At 44.1% G+C, this 18,259-nt stretch overlaps 1 protein-coding gene across 1 annotated transcript; it reads left to right on the plus strand.

Annotated features, from left to right (window-relative positions):
- The first annotated feature begins 2,870 nt into the window (after window positions 1-2,870).
- Window positions 2,871-17,397, plus strand: xylt2 (xylosyltransferase II). Its single transcript, XM_070981675.1, has 11 exons — window positions 2,871-3,016; window positions 7,290-7,833; window positions 8,752-8,927; window positions 10,495-10,697; window positions 11,152-11,232; window positions 11,638-11,854; window positions 12,261-12,437; window positions 12,572-12,828; window positions 12,934-13,129; window positions 13,510-13,843; window positions 14,674-17,397. The coding sequence occupies exons 1-11, from the start codon at window positions 2,885-2,887 to the stop codon at window positions 14,994-14,996; spliced, it is 2,640 nt and encodes an 879-aa protein (XP_070837776.1). The 5' UTR covers window positions 2,871-2,884; the 3' UTR covers window positions 14,997-17,397.
- The last annotated feature ends 862 nt before the right edge of the window (window positions 17,398-18,259 follow it).

Here is an 18,259-nt window from a genome sequence, read left to right on the forward strand (position 1 = left end):
ATGGGCTGACTGGCAGGCAGCAGCGGCCACTCAGACAAACAGACTCACTGCTTAGGCTAATTGACGTGGATTTATTTTTTTTAATTCACGAAAAGTCCCACGGGGGGAGAGGTTTCTGACTTCTATGTAAAAAAGAAGATCCAAGTCTCAACATATGGTACATATTCATTATTATATCGAGAGTTCAACCCAATCCAAATAATGTTCAAGGAAGTAGACAACTGCTGCTCCCTCCGCCGTCTGAAATGAATCCATCCAGACCAGTAGGTTAACACACTGGATGCCTGAGCTGGACTCCAGTTACCCTGGAGACTGAGGGGATCCCGTCACCCGACGGTCTCTATGCAGACAAAGGCCCCTAAATGAAGCGTTAGTATTCATGGATTGAAGCTATGTAAAATATGCATTCTTTTTCAGCTCAAATTACCTGTAATATATTGCATTTTAGCTTTTTTGAGGGTAGTGGTTGAATCTCAGGCATTGCAGACCTGCCCTAAAATTATTGGATGACATGACATGGCAAATGTCTTTTTATTTTATTTCAATCAGAAGTGGTCATGACCTTGATCTTCCATGTAGATGCTCACTGCAGATCAACTCTGAGCTGCAACATAAGGCAAGAACCTGCCAAATTCACGCGAGCAGGCACAGATACTATCCTTGATCATCAGAAATATATATAAATAAAGAATATAGATGATTTTATAAAAAGGGCTGTATTTAACTGAAGATGTGTACTGCAGAACCAACAGACTCCATGGGGAGGTGTTATGATAAAACTTATGCAGGAAAAGTTCTGTTACATGGAGGGAACATCAAGTCTGGGCTAAATTAAATTGCAGTCCTCGGAGAAGGAAAGAGTTCACAAACATCGCATCTCTACTGGTTTGATTTAAGTGCAACTTCAAATGCTTTTTTTTTTTCTTTAATAAGATTTATTTATGAATCCAAGAGATAAGATGTTAAAGTGAGAATGTTTTCATCAGAAAGAGAGGACAGCTGCTGACAATTAGCTTGTGTTTATCTTTAATATTTGCAGTGACATATATGGGCTTGTCCTGAGGTGGAGGGGGTCTTGTGTGGTGCTTGTAGAAACAGAATAAAGGAAATGATCTTGATCTGAACGTTTAGTTTACTAATAAGTAATGAAGCTGTAGTTCCATATAGTCCATCCTATAGGGCGACTAAATGTCCTTTTTTACTAGAGTTTAGAAAGAACTTGGCAATGTGCCTTTAATTTGCTTTATCTCTAATGTGTGTAGGTGCATGTAAATGTATGGATATAGTTTTTCATGAGTATACATTACTGTATGTATTTAGCCATTTTTAGGTCAATCTGTGGTGTCTAGGCCTGGAAGAATGTCCGTCTCTGTGTGTGTGTGTGTGTGTGTGTGTGTGTGTGTGTGTGTGTGTGTGTGTGTGTGTGTGTGTGTGTGTGTGTGTGTGTGTGTTGTTTTGCTTCCATCTATATTTGTATTAAGAACCCCCTTGAAAACAAGCTGGTTCATCTCAAGAGGTTTAAATGTGATTAATTTATAGTGATTAAGATCTTGAAGGCCGTTGCCATAGGATGGGTTCTGTACCTGACATGTAAATTATCAGTAAATACTGTAATTTGACTTCTATTTGTTAGGATATGGGTTAAATCGGTGATTCAGTATTTTAGGTTGTGATCCTTTACAATAACACTGCAGTGACTCCTCATCACGATTGCCTCGTGTTTTCCAGCAGTTTGCAATTTGAAGGCTTTTTTTGCTCCTGAAGAGGTGACAGGATCCAGTTTTTCACAAGAAAAAAGCTGAATTAGAAAAATAGACATTATTTTAATGAAGTATCAGATGAAGCCCTGCAGGGTCCTGAATCCCACTTAGGGAACCAGTGGGTTAAATGGTTGGGTTGGGTTTTTTAATTTAGTCTCTTTCCTCTCTGGATTACTGTCTCTGTATGTATTAAAATCATTACAACTCTGATTTACGGGACATAATGTTCTCTGCATGCAATGTCATGGACCCAGGAGTGCTGCCAAAGGCCATCCTGATACAATTGCTGGCCTGCCTACTGCGTCCCCCAAGCGGACACCCCCTCCCCTCATCTATGCATAAGTGTGCCACAGCATGGATATAATTGTGAACATTTGTTACGACTTGGCAAGTGAACCCAAGTGTGACACAAGAGGAAATGAGACTGGAATTTGAATTAAGGGATATGGGACATGAGCCGGGCGGGCTGGCAGCGTGGGGGACTGGGTTAGTGGCTGGTTGTGATGAGCAAGGGGCCGAGCCAAACAGGGAGACCAGGGGGTGGATAGCAGAGCTGAGAAGGTCCAGAGTGGAATCTGCGGTGTTGGGGTGCAAGGAAGACGAGCAGGGCAGATGAGATGAAGAGGCAGCAGACAGGGTCCAGGGCAGAGCAGACAGGACTGCAGGGAGATGGGAAGTAGGATTAGTCATACCTTTTTAACCTGTTTATATTTTTGCCATCGTTTGATTTGCAGAGTGAATGTGTCAAACATTTGTAAGCAAAGTCAGTATGTTTTATATTTTTGCCATTGTTGGGTTTGCAAATGTTTAGATATTATATTTGCACTCACACGCACACATTGCACTTCAACTACTGCACAATTTGACCCGGCCCTGAAGGGGTCTGAGAGTTTCAATGCGCTCGAAACACTGGAAAGGGAGCAACAAAAAGTTTTTCTCTCACCACTGTTGTTTTATACAGAGATACAAAATATAAAAAAGAACAAGAAATGAAAGGAATAAAAAAGACGTTGTTTATAATTTTTGGAGATATTGCAGCAACCTGAGGATGGCGAGCGACGCCGTGTGCGCGCGCAGTTCAGAATGCGCCCTGCACGCGCTCACACTCAACTGGAGTCGAAAAAATGGTGGCCAGCGCTCGAGTACAGAAGCTCCTCCGCCGATATAAACTCGCGATTGCCGCCGCACTAACTATCCTCCTGATCCAAGGGCTTGTGGTATGGAGTCTGAGAAGTCTAGAAGAAGGCGAGGCAGAGGTGAGCCGCAGTCCCTCCGGTTGTTTATGTCTCGACAGTGATTCGGTTGGGTTTAATTGTAGAGCTAGCCGTTAGCGCCTAGCTGAGCTCGCGCTGTGTTATGATACAGTAACGCTAGCTGACGCTAGCTAAGTTAGCAGTTGGAGAAAAGCGCCGCTCCGAAACATTAGAACCGGACCAGCCCTGGTGTGTCTCTCTGTCACTGACCCCAGCACCGCAGATTGGTACCGTAAAATACTATACAATGCTGCGCTACATGTTGAAAACTATGAAATTACTGGAGCTGATGGTACTGTTTATCTTTTATCTTAGTTAACTTGTTAAAGAAACAGCAGCGGTCCTCACATCGGTCATTGTCACTACATTCCTTTTGAAGTTACCGTGGTGTTAAGAAAATGTGACGATGGGCAGACAGAGGAAACGGACAAACCCACATTACTCATATAAGAGTAAGATGATGTCTTTGAAATGATGCAACTTTTTGGGAACACGTGAAAGAGCCCGTTATGATTCATTGATCGTTAACAGTTAATCAGTGTGAGCTGACTCGCGTCATGTAGCTGTCCCAGGACATCCAGCGTCTGTTCCGCTTTATTTTTCATTTTCTCCTTAATTTTAACCACCAGAGGCCTTTCTCTGCGGGGCTGCTCTGTCTCTGTGACCTTCACTCAGCTTTGAATCATGCCAAAATACCCAGAGAGGGAGCATAGCCCAGGGATACAGGTTAGAGTTAAGCAGAGACCAGCCTGCACTACATACCACTGAAACAGTGTATTTACCAATAGCTAAGTCCACCGTGGGAAGCTCATGTCGGTGTCTCCCTCGCACACCTGGAGCACACTACCTTGAGGCAGTGCCTGTTCCTGTTCTCCCTCTAAATAAGGTGCGGGGAGTCGTTAACAGATGTGACCTGTGGAGGGCTGTGCGTAAGTTACTGATGGAGTAACAGGAATGCGAGCTGAGACCTGAGTAGGGAACCATGCTGTTTCTCTATCCTGATATGATAAGCGTGGATGATAAATAGTATTCCTCCTAATATGGACAGATTGCAGATATGTGCCTGGAGGCACAGATGAGGCAGGCGGCAGATGTAATGCAGTGGCTCCAGTGGAGGAAAGGCATTATCAGAGAGGGGAAAAGAGGGATCATGGTTCTCTATTCAGTGATCTGTGTCCAGCAAGACAATTCACTTAACTGTGGCTGAACAATAAAACAGTAAACGCTCAATAAGGCCTAGATGAAGTAATCCATTTCCTTTGAGGACACTTAAACGTGACACTGTGACAAAACGGGAAACGTGACATTCATCATATTGCAGAAGTAATGATCCTTTTTGACTTCAGTCACCTGTTTGCACTATGAGCCTCCAGCCTTTCTGCTGCCTCGTCAGGTGCATTCAGGCTTAAACATGCTTCAGCATAGATACAGAGGAATGTCTGTCGAGGTTTGTAGTTAACTGAAGCTCACCTAGGACTGTAAAGGAGCAAGTGCACACCTCTAAAATCTCAGCATAACTGCACATAGTATTTGCTGACCAGACTGTCCTTTTATTAATAATCAATTTCAGTGGTTTTTTTTTTTTGGTAAATCATTTAAAGTTGGTCTCATTCCTTCCTTGTGAACTCTGCCTTCGAAACGTGACGCTGCTGCTCTCTGCGCTGTCAGCCTGACATGCAACTATGTTGGCAGACATCTGTGCGAATGTCAGCGCACTGGGTCCGCTCATGTTTGCAGACACAGATTGAGAATCAAATTTCAGGTTCAAGAATGCATATTAATCATCACTTCACGTCTGAACAGTGCAGTGCAGTACAGTACAGTGCAGTGACCGCATTCCTCCATCCTTGAGTTAATCCACACTGCTCTAATCAGTGGCTTGCTGTGCATGTGTGAACACAGCCACATACATTATATGTGAGGACAGAAGAAGACGACTCTGTCATCCTTGCGTCACCCTCTGTGGAGTGCTTGCTGCCGCTTCTCGCTTCAGCAGATGGCGACGCTGATACGGTTTCGCTGGACTTTAATTGGAAAGTAAAGACATGGCCTGGCTTGCCTTTGAATCAGTACTTTTTTGACGTGATGGTGTTAATTAAAAGCTGCGAGAACGAGTGATAAGGAAAATTGAAACGTTAGCCCTTGCTGCATGCTTGTCTTCTGTGTGAGAACATTTACTCTTGCAGCCAAAAAGTAGTAGTAGTCTTTATCAGTGTTCGCTGACAAAAGGCATAGATCTTCACACTAAGGTTTTATACTAATTTTCAGCCACCATGGAGAGAAAATGTACCACCACTGTGGGAGAAAGTGTGAAACGGTCCAAAATGTTAAAGGATGCTGAGAACAAACGTTTTTATCATAATTAATTAATAAAATATGAAGCACTTTCATGCTACAATTGGCATCTGAACAAAAACTGGGACCAAAATCGCAATAGAAAAGGCACCGAGTTGTCTTATCCTCAGTGCGGCTTTGATGTTAAAAGGAACTTTTCCAACAAAGATGGTGTTTACGTGCAGATAAAAATGGAGTCATTCTGAGAAATCACATTAAAACGGAAATCAGAAAAACCATGAAGTGCACTGCAGTAATTGTGTAAAATCAGGAGTCAGCAAACAAATTTCTCCTCAACATTTTTAGACTTGCTCATTTCAGGTAAAATCTAAATTTGGAGTTCATTATTTTAGATACAAGGACACTGCTGTGCTGCTGTTATGTTGACACTTTGTGTATCAAGAGTCAACTCCCATTAGAAACCTAGTTATATAGTACATGGAGAGAAATTCTTTAGTAGAAATCTAGATGCTTGAACTGAGTGTCAAAGGAAACCTGGGATGAAAGGAACCCAGTTTTCTTGTTTAGGAAATCAAGTTTCTGATGAAATCTGTCAAAAACCAGGCCACTCAAGTGCATGTAAACTCACTGAGAGACGCTTACACTGCAATGACTGGTATGTAACTGGGCTGCACGATACCTCTTACTGTAATGGGTTTGAGAGTGCAGTTGGCAAACATTAGCTGACTGCGCTGTGTTGGTTGGCAGCTGGTTCATTGGCAGTGAATTATCTGGCTCATTGTCCTACCACACAGCCCCGGCCCCTGTTCCCACTGTCTCCGGGCTGTCGGCGTGCCAGCGGCGTGAGTCGAGCGAGCCCGCATTCTGCCATATCGCCTGACAGAGGCAGAAAGCCCTCAGCCCACTCACTGTTCTTCTTCCTCTACTCCAAGTACACATTTTGAAGGGCTTTTTTTGTGTGATCCAATAATCTACTGCGCCAAGCTGTGATGCTGTTTGGCTAGAAGATTTAGAAATGGCGTAAGTCCTTTTTTCAAAGCCTGCCTTCCAGTTTTGAGGTGTGATTTGTGCTCCAGTAAGATTCTCACTATACTCTTGAATTACATATTCTGGAATTAAAATTAAATTACACACTTTGAAACTATAGGAAAAATCCCAGATTAGTGACGGTCGTGGTGCATGTATGCATAAAATTAGGACACACACACACACACACACACACACACACACACACGTAGTAGGTGTCTGATAAGGATTCTGTATGTAGCCTCCTTAATGTCTCAGGTTTTTATGCTCAGTCTGAAAATTAGCAGGCACAGAGTGTGTGTGTGTGTGTGTGTGTGTGTGTGTGTGTGTGTGTGTGTGTGTGTGTGTGTGTGTGTGTGTGTGTGTGTGTGTGTGTGTGTGTGTGTGTGTGTGTGTGTGTGTGTGTGTGTGTGTGTAGGTATGAGAAAATGTGACACACTCAAATGTATACATTTGTCCTGCACTTTCTGCCAGACGGTGCAGGTTTGTTGAGGTCTCTACAGTGAATCACTCGATTCATTATGTGTCTTTGAGTGTGAGTGTGAGTGTGTGTGTGTGTGTGTGTGGCTATCCAGAACTGTGCTTTTTGCAGATTAGCTCCACAAAAGGCAGAGGCTCAGCTAAAAATAACCCAGATCAGAGAAATGAAAAAACAAAACCAAATAAACACATCCTTCCCTCTGGGCCTCTCTTGGCTGTTGTCTTACTGGCGGTCTTCGTTTACCTTATGTCATTCTTGGATTGTGAATCAACACCTCCTCACAGTAGCGAGTGTCCAAGATGTTCTTATGGAAGGAGTGGCACCAAATCTGGATTTAAAATGTATTTTTACTCTCTCTCTCTCTCTCTCTCTCTCTCTCTCTCTCTCTCTCTCTCTCTCTCTCTCTCTCTCTCTCTCTCTCTCTCTCTCTCTCCCCCTCCCCTGCTTTCTTCTTATTCTTCTTTCTCTCGTCAGAGAAAAATAAGACAGACTAAGCTGCCTGACCACAACAGCCAGGACCCCAAGAAAGACACCGCACTTTGGGACACACAAAAGTTTTTGTCAGGGAGGAACAGGGGCAGATGGAGTGGCAGGTTGGAGAAGACGGGGGGCACAGCAGCCAGTGCGCCGAGAAGAGGGACCAGCCGAAAAGGAGAAAAGCCCAACATCAGGCTGAAGTCTCCCCAGGAGCGGGGCATGAGGGGCACTGGATTGGATGGCGTGGTCCTCCACGACCTGTCCAGCAGCCGTAACTTCAACGAGACCCGAGGTGGCACTGATGGCGCAGCCAAGTTGCCTGCCGCTGCCATACTGGGGGAGCCGGGCAGCGTGGACGGGGCGCACCAAGCACCCAGCAGTGACTTTGTGCCGAAATGTGATATCATAGGCAAAGACGCGCTGTCTGCCCTTCATCGCGCGGGGTCACAGCAGTGCCGACAGGAGATTGCCAACATCGTGTGTCAGCATCAGGCCAGACAGCTCATGCCAGACGCACTTCCTCAGTTCTGCCCACAGCTCGGTGAGGACTCTTTGATATGTGTGCTGACCTTGTGATGATGCTCAAGACGCAGGCAATCCACACACACACGTCTGATCGTTTATAAGTCTAATTTTTACTCGAGACATTTTCTTGAAAATTCCATTCAATTGTGTTGAGGTTTCCTTATCTAGAGGAAACCTGTCAGTGTTTTCACTGGGTGATAATTGAATCCTCACGACAAAGTGGAGGGTATTGCTGTTTACGATTCTTAAATGCACAGTACGTAATTTCTGACTGAGTCTCTCAGTCAAAACAGTTAAAACAAAAGATGTAATTTGATGAAGTAGAATGGGATTATGGGATTTGTTGTCTTCACTGTTTATTCACTCATTATGTTTAGTCACATTCGCTGACTTCCTGCCTCACTCTCTAATGTATTATCTGATATTTTCCCATGTTACCCTGGAAATTACAGGGAGTAAAGCATTGACAGGTGACCACATGAAACGCACCGTTACCTTGAATAAAATGACAGATTTCTCTGCGTTTGAACTTGGCGTACACTTTGCTCGTACACCAAATCTGGGTTAGACATCACTGACAGCCAATCAAATCGCACATATCTAAGTTTATATAAAATGAACTTGTGTATTGCTGTAGGTCAGTGTCAGGGTCGCACTGGGACATTCGGCCCACGCCCTTGGTTTGTGCATTCCAGTGGACACTGTTGGCAGTGTCCATGTGTGTGGGAAGCTTTATTGGAAGAAAAATAAGAAATAAGGACAAAACGTCCCCCGCTTTAAATATATACACTTCACACATGAACCTATTATGTAACTTTCTAAAGTCAAATTTCATCCATTGAACAGCATCTTTCTCAGCACCCAACCTACCAGTTAGTATTCTTTGAGGCTCTCCAGACCCCACTGAGTCAGTCTTTCATGTCTCTGTCCTCAGGTGTATCAAATCAGGTCCAGGCCATTGGTGAGCTGGACAACAGCCTGTCTCAAGTGGAGAACCCCGTCAGAGTGGCTTTCGTTCTGATGGTCCATGGCCGTGCTGTACGGCAGCTCAAGCGCCTCATCAAAGCCATATATCACCGTGACCACTACTACTACATCCATGTGGACAAGGTAAGCCAATTGTCCTCGCTTGCACAGAGAGACCATCGTAGTCCAAATATGAGACAATTCATTTGTTTACTTCTAAGATCTGGAAAAGGTTATGCTGGTGATACTAGCTTACAGTATTGTTTTTTTATGTTCAGGCTGAAGTGTGTTTGGCACCCTGCTTGGGGCTGGCTACGCTGAGCGCAGAAATGCTTTTACCGGTTAGGTCTTGTTGCATTATGAAGGTTAGATTTATCCCGTGGGTCTCACAGTGTGTTAAAGGGGATTAGCCTGGATAGAGTAAAGTGTGGTTATTCTTAGGGCCTGGATTTAGTGGAGGAAAAGTCTGCTGTCATATGAAGCCGGAAGGCAAAAGACGAATGTATGGTTGAGTGGTGATATGAGGCTGAGACCTCAGATGTGTTTAGTGCAGAGAGCAGAGAAGCAGGTGCATGTCGTCAGTGCACCTGCGTAGCTAGAAAGGTTTTGAGTCCCGGGGAGTTGCTCTGTTCTGCTGCCAAGGGACGGTGGAGGGGCTCACTGGAGGCAGTGATGAATAAGAAGTCAGTGGGACAGTCGCACCACAGACAGCATCTTAGGCACTTTGCCAACATCACCTCATATATCTCTGAGGCAAAAGCCTGTTTGAGAGATGAGACTGCAAAACAGGTCAGGTTGTACTGGAATCAGTCTACCAGCTCCTCTGCACTCCACCACCCAAACATCCTTTTTTCCAGCCATGCACAAATCAACTGTGAGTTTCTGAGTCATTCTGTTGCCTTTTTTACTGTGGTTGGCTCTGTTATGAACACAGCCAGGATACCCCACACATTTTTGTAACGTCTGGTTAAATTTAAGGCTTAGAAAGAAATCCTTTGTTCCAGCATGCATTGGCATGTTGTCCACTCTTTATTTGACACAGGACAGAATAAGTGGCTCACCGCGCTTCACCAAACCCAAAACAAATCATTTCCAAGTGTCTTATTCTCTTAAAGTGCCCTTTTATTGCTTCAGAACCTTTTATGAGCTGTGTTTATTTGGAAAAAAAAGCTGCTTGTTAATTAGGTGCTAATTAATGTAATTTAGCTCTAATGGGAAATTAAAAAAAGGTCTTTTGAACTTACAGATTTTGGCTTCCTGCGATATTCAGTCAAATGGTCACACTCGTAGCTACATCTCTCACCACCTTTAATGTGAAGCTTGACAGCTGCTTGGCTCTTTGACTTCCTCTATCTCATCCTTTATTCCCTCCTGAAGTTTAATCCCTCCTTGACGTTTTTTTTTTTTTTAAATTGTATTTCCTTTAAGCTCTGTTCATCTTTCTTCTGTCAGGCTGTTTCCTATGGAAATTTGCGACAAGGCAAAAATGGCTCATTTGAATGTTCTCTTTCTCTCATCATGGTGACCCACAATGCAAAGCGTTATGTGGCTGTTGTTCTGCTGAGATGAAATTCTCTTCTCTCAACATGAGCCAGCTCTGTGTGGTTGTCTTGGCACGGTGGCAGCTGCAAAACTGTAGGACTGTTTATGATGCAGAAACACAGTTTTCACTCGTTCAACTGTTTGACCTTTCCGCTTTGAAATTCTCCAGCGGTCCGGCTACTTGCATCGGGAGGTCCTGCAGATAGCCCAACAGTACCCAAACATTCGAGCCACGCCCTGGCGGATGGTCACCATCTGGGGTGGTGCCAGTCTACTGAAGGCCTACCTACGCAGCATGCAGGACCTGCTCTCCATGCTGGACTGGAAGTGGGATTTTTTCATCAACCTGAGTGCGACAGATTTCCCCACCAGGTTGGTGCAGCAGAGTAATTTTATGTAACATCCTTAGTCCTCAGCAGGATTCTCAGATGTTGCTGTGTTTATATTTGCTGCATTAACCCCAACTCCATTCAGGTGTTAAGTACAGTGCATCCAGTACTGGTGTTAGGTTCAGCCTTGACAGCTTTTTCAGTTTTTGCTGATTCTTCATTGATTGCCTTTCTCATTGTTAGCTTAATCTTTCAATACCATGTGGAAATTCGAGTAGCAGTAGTCATAGCATTTACCAGATGAAAAGAGTCATCTGCCCAAGGGGTAATAAGCTTGGATTGGCTGGATGCACACAAAGAAGCCTCTGTCAACCAAATCCTGGCCAAAGTAGCTGATTTCATTCATGAATATTATTCCAAAGAATCTTCTGGAGTTCTGTTTTCCTCTTGTTTCACCTCTGCCTCCTTTCAACGCTCCCCTGAACACCCTCCTGCAGGACGAATGATGAACTGGTGGCATTTCTGTCGCAGCAAAGAGACAAGAATTTCCTCAAGTCCCACGGGAGAGAAAATGCCAGGTGAGTGTGCTAGCTATCAGCTACACAACCAGCTAAAACACACATTTGGTTGGGGCACTAACATTAGATTTTTTTCCCAGTAAATTGAAAGGATATTTCAGATTTGACAGAAATGTTGTAGTCACTCAGTGGTCGTGGTAAACGATGCATGGACATAAACTCACACTGTGGATCTGAGGAGATATTCCAGTGAGCTGGCAAATGGGACCAATTAAGAAAACATTTTAAACTCCAAGCTGTTGATATGACACAGGAGAGGCAGCAAAACAACACGATGAACCGATTCTGCTGCCATTATTTAATAAAGCGTGGCAGCTCAGACAGAAATGGTTTGTTTGATCATCGACTTTAGAAATAGCAGTGTCTTTTCTACACATCAATTCAGACTGTGCTCTGTGTTTGAAGGTTTATTAAGAAGCAGGGCCTTGACCGTCTCTTCCATGAGTGTGACAACCACATGTGGCGTCTCGGCGAACGCAGCATCCCAGACGGCCTGGAGGTCTCAGGTGGCTCTGATTGGTTTGCGCTCACCCGCCGCTTTGTGGAGTACGTCATCAACTCCCAGGATGACCTGGTGTCAGGGCTGAAGCAGTTCTATTCCTACGCTCTGCTCCCTGCTGAGGTAAGTAAGCCTTAGGTGGTCTGTTTATCTCCCGCAGTTGAGACAGACAGTTTGATATACAAGTCTGTCTCATGCTTGTCCTCCCCTGCCAAGTCAGAGGAGCCTAGCAGCGGAGATAATGTAATACTTTAAGCTTTCATACGCAGTGTGCAGCAGAGGTGCCAGACGAGAGTAGGGTTCACTCGAGTTCATCCGACTGTGTGGTTTCATGTCTCGGAGGAGGTGCAGTGGTTTGTTCCCTGTTGTTTGGTGCTATAGAGGCGTGACCTTTCGCAATTTATAGTCAGTGGTGAGAAGCTGTTTATACATGTCTTTAGTGGTTTACAATGTCCTCTCTCTCACACAATGTAGCCATTGTTGTATTGCGCAGCTCAGCAGAAATGATGCATTTACTCCTTCTTCCCAGTCGTTCTTCCACACGGTGCTCGGAAACAGTCACATGTGCGACACTCTGGTGGACAACAACCTGCGTGTCACCAACTGGAATCGTAAGCTGGGATGTAAATGCCAGTACAAGCACATTGTGGATTGGTGCGGCTGCTCTCCCAACGATTTCAAACCGCAAGACCTCATTCGGATCCAGGTGAGCGAGCCAGACGAGGGCCAGCTGCAGAAAAGCCTTCCTTGTAGTTACCCAGTCTCTCGTGTTTTGTCACTCCCATTTTGATTCAATGTTTTCAGGCTTATTTTTATTATTTTTGCTTTTCAAATCCACAGCAATTGACCCGTCCGACATTCTTTGCCCGGAAGTTTGAGTCAGCAGTGAACCAGGAGGCCATAGACATCTTGGACACTCACCTATATGGCCAATATGCTCCAGGCACTGTTGCCATCAAGGCATACTGGGAGAGCCTGTTTGAGCAGTTGGATGGCGTGGGCTCACTCAGTGATGCTGCTCTCACTGCTTACACGTCTTTCTTTCGCCTGGGCCTCAAGAATCTGGCAACTATTCAGAGCAGTGCAGAGGCGTGCAGGTCCATAGACACTTTTTTTTAATGTGTAAATGATAAAATGTGTTTCTATTCTATTCTCCATTTCTGTATTTCTTATGTGTGATTTTTGGTTTCCACTCACTACAGGTTTGAACCAGTAGGCTACCCTCTATCAGTACACTTGTATTTTTATGACGACCGTTTCCAAGGATACCTGGTGCGCCAGGAAGTCCAGGCTGTGGGCTCAAAGGTGAAGGAGACACTGGAGATGTGGGCAGTGCCCCAAGCCACATTTGTCCTGGAGACAAACCTCAAGGAGTTTGAAAGGCTGAAGAATCTGGAAGTAAGTATACTTCTTGTCCTCTTGTCTGAAAAAGACGATGAAGATTCTTCATTAATATTGAAGTTTTTGTCCTGTACAACTTTTAATATCAAGGTACCAGAAGAAAACTGCTGTCTCAGAAGATTTTCTTCTGGATATGAAAAAAATGGGGTGGTTTTATCAGGGCTTGATCTGGCCAAAGCTGAACTTTGAAGTTTAATTAGTTTAGAAGTATGTTAATATTGTGAGGCATGCTCGTGCAGAAAGTGCGAACATATTGTCTCGCCTTGTCCTCAAACAGAAAATGAAAGTCAAAGACAAAGGAGACGTTGTTTTGCTGTATTGCGTAACGTAAGCCGTTATTGTTTCATTATTGTTCGTTTTGTCTTTGTGCCTGACAGATTGGCACAGAGTGGGATCCTAAAGAAAGAATCTTTCGTAACTTCGGCGGGGTGATCGGCCCTTTGAATGAACCACTGGCGGTACAGAAGTGGGCGCGTGGCCCCAACCTCACAGCCACTGTTGTCTGGATTGACCCAGCTCTAGTGGTGGCAGCTTCTTATGAGATTACTGTGGATGTGGATGCAGAGTACACCCAGTATAAACCCCCATTGCAGCGCCCCCTGCGGCCCGGTACCTGGACGGTACAGGTGTTAAAACAGTGGGAGCGCGTAGCGGAGGTTCGCTTTCTGGTCATGCCTTTAACCTTCAAAGATAAGGAGCCACTACGCAAAGGTGAGACATGGATTCAGAGCATTTTTTATTATCATTATGTCAATTTAAAGGACAAAGCTGGAGATATTTTTTTTCTATTGGCAACACATCTAATGAAAGAGAAAAACCAGCATTTGTGTTGTGGAGGACTGTGGAGGATTGTCTGTGTTTTTATTCACTTGAGAAATGTTCAACCTGTGTGTTTATTTGCCCTGAGCAGCCACAATACATGTACATTAGCTTTAAGCTAGCAAGTATTAGCAGGCACAGAGTGTGTGTGTGTGTGTGTGTGTGTGTGTGTGTGTGTGTGTGTGTGTGTGTGTGTGTGTGTGTGTGTGTGTGTGTGTGTGTGTGTGTGTGTGTGTGTGTGTGTGTGTGTGTGTGTGTGTGTGTGTGTGTGTGTGTGTGTGTTTGCATTCAGGACAGCCTCTGACCGAATTCAGCTCTCAGCAGAGACACCGATGCTCTCTGGTTCCCTCGAGTCACGTAATTTCTGTCTCCCAACGCACAAAGATGTAAATTCCTGTCTATTCGTGGTTTTGCATTGACTTTGTATGTCATTACACCACATGAAAAATTTGCTTTGTGTTTTGTCTGAACACAACGTTAGTCTGTCTCTAAATGAAGGGACATGTCACCATTGCAACAGTGTGATTCACTGATATGTTTGGAGCTCTATATGAAAGAGTAATAAACTATTGAGCTTTGGATTCACAGGCAATATGATCGCATCGCATTGTTGATGAGAAAAACAATATGCAATATCACTTGATATGTAATAACTCATCTGATATGTTTTGTCGGGTCTTCTAAAAGCTCATTTGCCCTCAATTCCTCTTTGTCCGTTGCAGAAGAAGACAGCTGGCTCCATGCAGGTCCTCCAGGTAATCTGTACCTGGAGCAGAGCTTCCAGCAGCTGAGCTCCATGCTCAAGCTGCCGCCCCAGGAGTCTGCCATGCAGGACGCCCAGCGCAAAGCCCAGCTGGTGGGTCAGCCCCTTGAAGCGTGGGTGGATAGCAGCGTAGGGGCATTCTGGGTTACAGGCGACCTGTGCGCCACACAGACTTCATCTTGCCCTGCCATAGGACCTTGCTCCAAAACCTCCTGGAGCTCTCTGTCCCCAGACCCCAAATCTGAACTGGGTCCAGTCAAAAGTGACGGGCGGATCAGGTAGCCCCAAGAGAGGAGAGACTATAGACGTCAATACACATGCAGGGAGACTGAGGGAGAGCTGGACCTGCACTGGAGAGCTCCAAAAGAACCTGTGTGAGTCGGATATTTTCTCAGTGTTTGACTCAGAGCTCAAGGGCACATAAACAACAAAACATCTGAGAATTCAAGACGTTCTCAGTGAAGTGGGAATACAGACTGAAAAGAGGAGCATATGACTGCTGGAAATTTGCACATAGATGTTTGCAGGCGCAAAAACGTGTCATTGTTTTGTGAATGGTTACAAAGATGCCACATGTGCTGTGTTATTTTGTCGGCACACAGGTTTTCAGTCCGGCTCCGTCCGGGTCGGACTTTGAAAAGAATCCCCTGCGCATGTTTGAACGCACACCTTGTGGTTTTTCTTCTGCTTTGAAAGAGTCAGGGAGCTGTTGTCAAAACTCCACAACAGGCTCGTTGCTGTGTTCTGTCTTCATTTCAAGGGAGAGCAGAACATCTGAGTCATATTATTGTGCTTATTTTAAAGCATTATTATGTAAGCATATGGATCAGGCAGATGAAGTGCACTTTACTGTAAGACTGTAATGTTACACAGAGGTCACTTTGTTACGGTGTGAGAAGTGAAAAGGTCATAGATAAGGTCACATCACTTCATTTTACAGTACACTCGAAGATACATCACTAAATGTGTGCTGTGACAACCTCTAATAGGAAAAAATAAGGATAAAGATGAGGGTTCTTAGGTTTAGAGTCTTCTTTCTTTCTCTTTTAGTTTTGTTTAATTTGTCATAACATTTTTGAATAGTTTTTTAAAGTATTTGTTCTGTTTGTCAGTTCCCTGAACTGCCCGTAAAGTTCTCTTTCATGTCCGTTGTTACAACAGAAGCTACCATGAGTTGTTTCTCTGGTCAAAGAAAGTGCCTGAGAGCGACAGCATCAAGGTAGTGAGGTCACATTCAGATTTCCTCTGAAACAGATGACAGTCTCTACTTGAAATGTCTCGCTAGAGTTGTGTGACAGCTGAGCAGCCCCCACCTGATGATGAAGACCACTGATATAGTTAAAACCTTCAGGAAGTATGTCTCCATTTCAGTTTTGAAGGTGAAATCTTCCGTATTTGCTCTGTTTTTTTTTTTGTTTTTTTTTTTTGGCTGCAGAATTTTTAAACTAATTTGGATAAACTTGAAAAGATTTTTTTTTCTTTGCTTTCTTGCTGAGAGGTAAAGGAGAACTCATGGATGCCTGGTGAACACGAAGCTATGACCAGGAGCAGCTAACTTAGCTCAGCACAAAGACTGGAGACCGGGAGGAGCAGCTAGCCTGGTTTCCAAATCAGACAGTTTCACAGATGCTTACGTTTCAGACTATTTCTTGGTGCCAACAAAGAATTTTCATAACCATCTGTAAAAACAGCAATTTGTCAATTACAGATTAAAGAAGAGACATCTAACCTCTTGATTAGGGAGCTTTAAATGTCCTGACAGGAGGATTTTCTTACTTTACTCTAGCTCTTTCCTGGATCTGTGCTAAGCTAAGTGGCTGTTCAATGGTCATCATTACCATACAGACATGAAAGCGGTCAATCTTCTCATCTAGCCCTCGACAAGACAGCAAAAATGCATACTTCCCAACTTTTAATTTGAAATGCTAGACTTTTAAATTGCAAACTTGGGTCGACACAATGCTACCATCGGTATGTCCACTAATATGCAGTATTGTCACTTTGTGTCGGTTATTGTTCACATTTTATTTCCCAAGGTGTATTTCAACAGGCCGCTCTGTGTATGATTTTATTTTTGCTGATCAAGAGAATCTAAGCTGCCTTTACGTAGTGGTAAAGATGAGTTGTTTACTACAGGAGAATAGCTTCCAGAGATGTGCAATGAATGCCTTTCAGAGGATAGTGAAGCCCCCTGCCCGTGTCTTAGTTTGCATTTTTGTTACTAGTTTTATTGTCTGTTCTTAATCAGTAGTTGGCCACCATATGAGTTTTCAAGTGACCTTGTTTACCTTGCACAGCACAGTTGCTTCAGTGAAGCCCCAGTTATTGATAGAAGAGAGCAGAATGATGAGGTGTCGCAGATCTTATTTTTCTATACTGTTTGAGAGGAAGTGTGTGTGTCGTCTGTTCATCTCCAGTGCTCTGTTAAACTATTACAAACTGCTGTCTAATTATGGTGCATTTGACAGTCCCGCCTGTTCAGTGCGGTTTGAAGCAGACCTTCTGTTTTTTGTTGTTTTTGTTTTGTTTCCAGGGGGAGGGGAGGGGGGTCTCCGTCCGGTTGATGAGTCATCCTGAGCCCCCTGGCTTTTATCTGAGTACTTCAGCCTGTCACTGTATGCCTCTGGAAACGCTAGTAGGAAAGGCATCGTGACTGATGACTCAATAAAAAAACAAACACACTTAAATGAAGGTTTTTGTCACGCTGTGTCTGATTACCTCATCTGTCGGCTTTGACTTAATCTAGTTGTATTAGAGCAGTAATTCTTGATGTTTTTTATTCTAGATGTACTGCATTAAACTCAATATTTGTTTATAAAGTGTTTTTTTTTCCTTTAAAGCAGATGTAGCACATGTTTATGGGAAGGAGAGGCGCTCTCCAGGGTGCTGAACTCTTCCTGGTTGTCACTTCTTTGGAGAAATGCCTGACATGGTTTTACCTCATAAATACTGTAAAGTACACCCCCGTGTTTGTCTCTAACCAGAACGCTTTCATATAAATATTTAGTCCGGTTTGTGCGTGCTTTAACCACAGGACTCGAGGTAGCTTTACGTCTTCGTTGAGGATATAAACCCAAAGCATGCGGACCAGGAGGGGCAGAGGTGATGACCGATGGGCAGGGGCAACAAAATACCGGACAAAGCTGAGGGAGAGGAAGTTATCTGGTTTATTTACAGAAGCGCATCTGCTTTTCAGCAGAGAACAAGGTTAAAGCTTGGAACAAACAGGATGGACGACACGTGTGAAGCGCAGAGGCAGGAGGAGGTGAAGCTGGTTTCCCCGGACAGTGCATACGGGTCATCTGCGGTGGACACGGACACAGAGGACGGACAGACACCCACAGCCAACACCTTTCCTTATAATGAAGACATAACGCATAAGGTGATTTCTGACTTTTGCACTAATTTTGATGAGCTCTGTCAAGTCGAAAATATAGAACTGCATATCATGCCTGCTGCAGTTAAACTATGAAACCCCAAAGTTAAACAAATACTCACAGATAGAAGAAGTGATTAAAACACAATTATGAATGTTATTTCCTCAA

The sequence above is a fragment of the Chaetodon trifascialis genome, chromosome 15, assembly GCF_039877785.1.
Source record: "Chaetodon trifascialis isolate fChaTrf1 chromosome 15, fChaTrf1.hap1, whole genome shotgun sequence".
Taxonomy (NCBI): Eukaryota; Metazoa; Chordata; class Actinopteri; order Chaetodontiformes; family Chaetodontidae; genus Chaetodon; species Chaetodon trifascialis.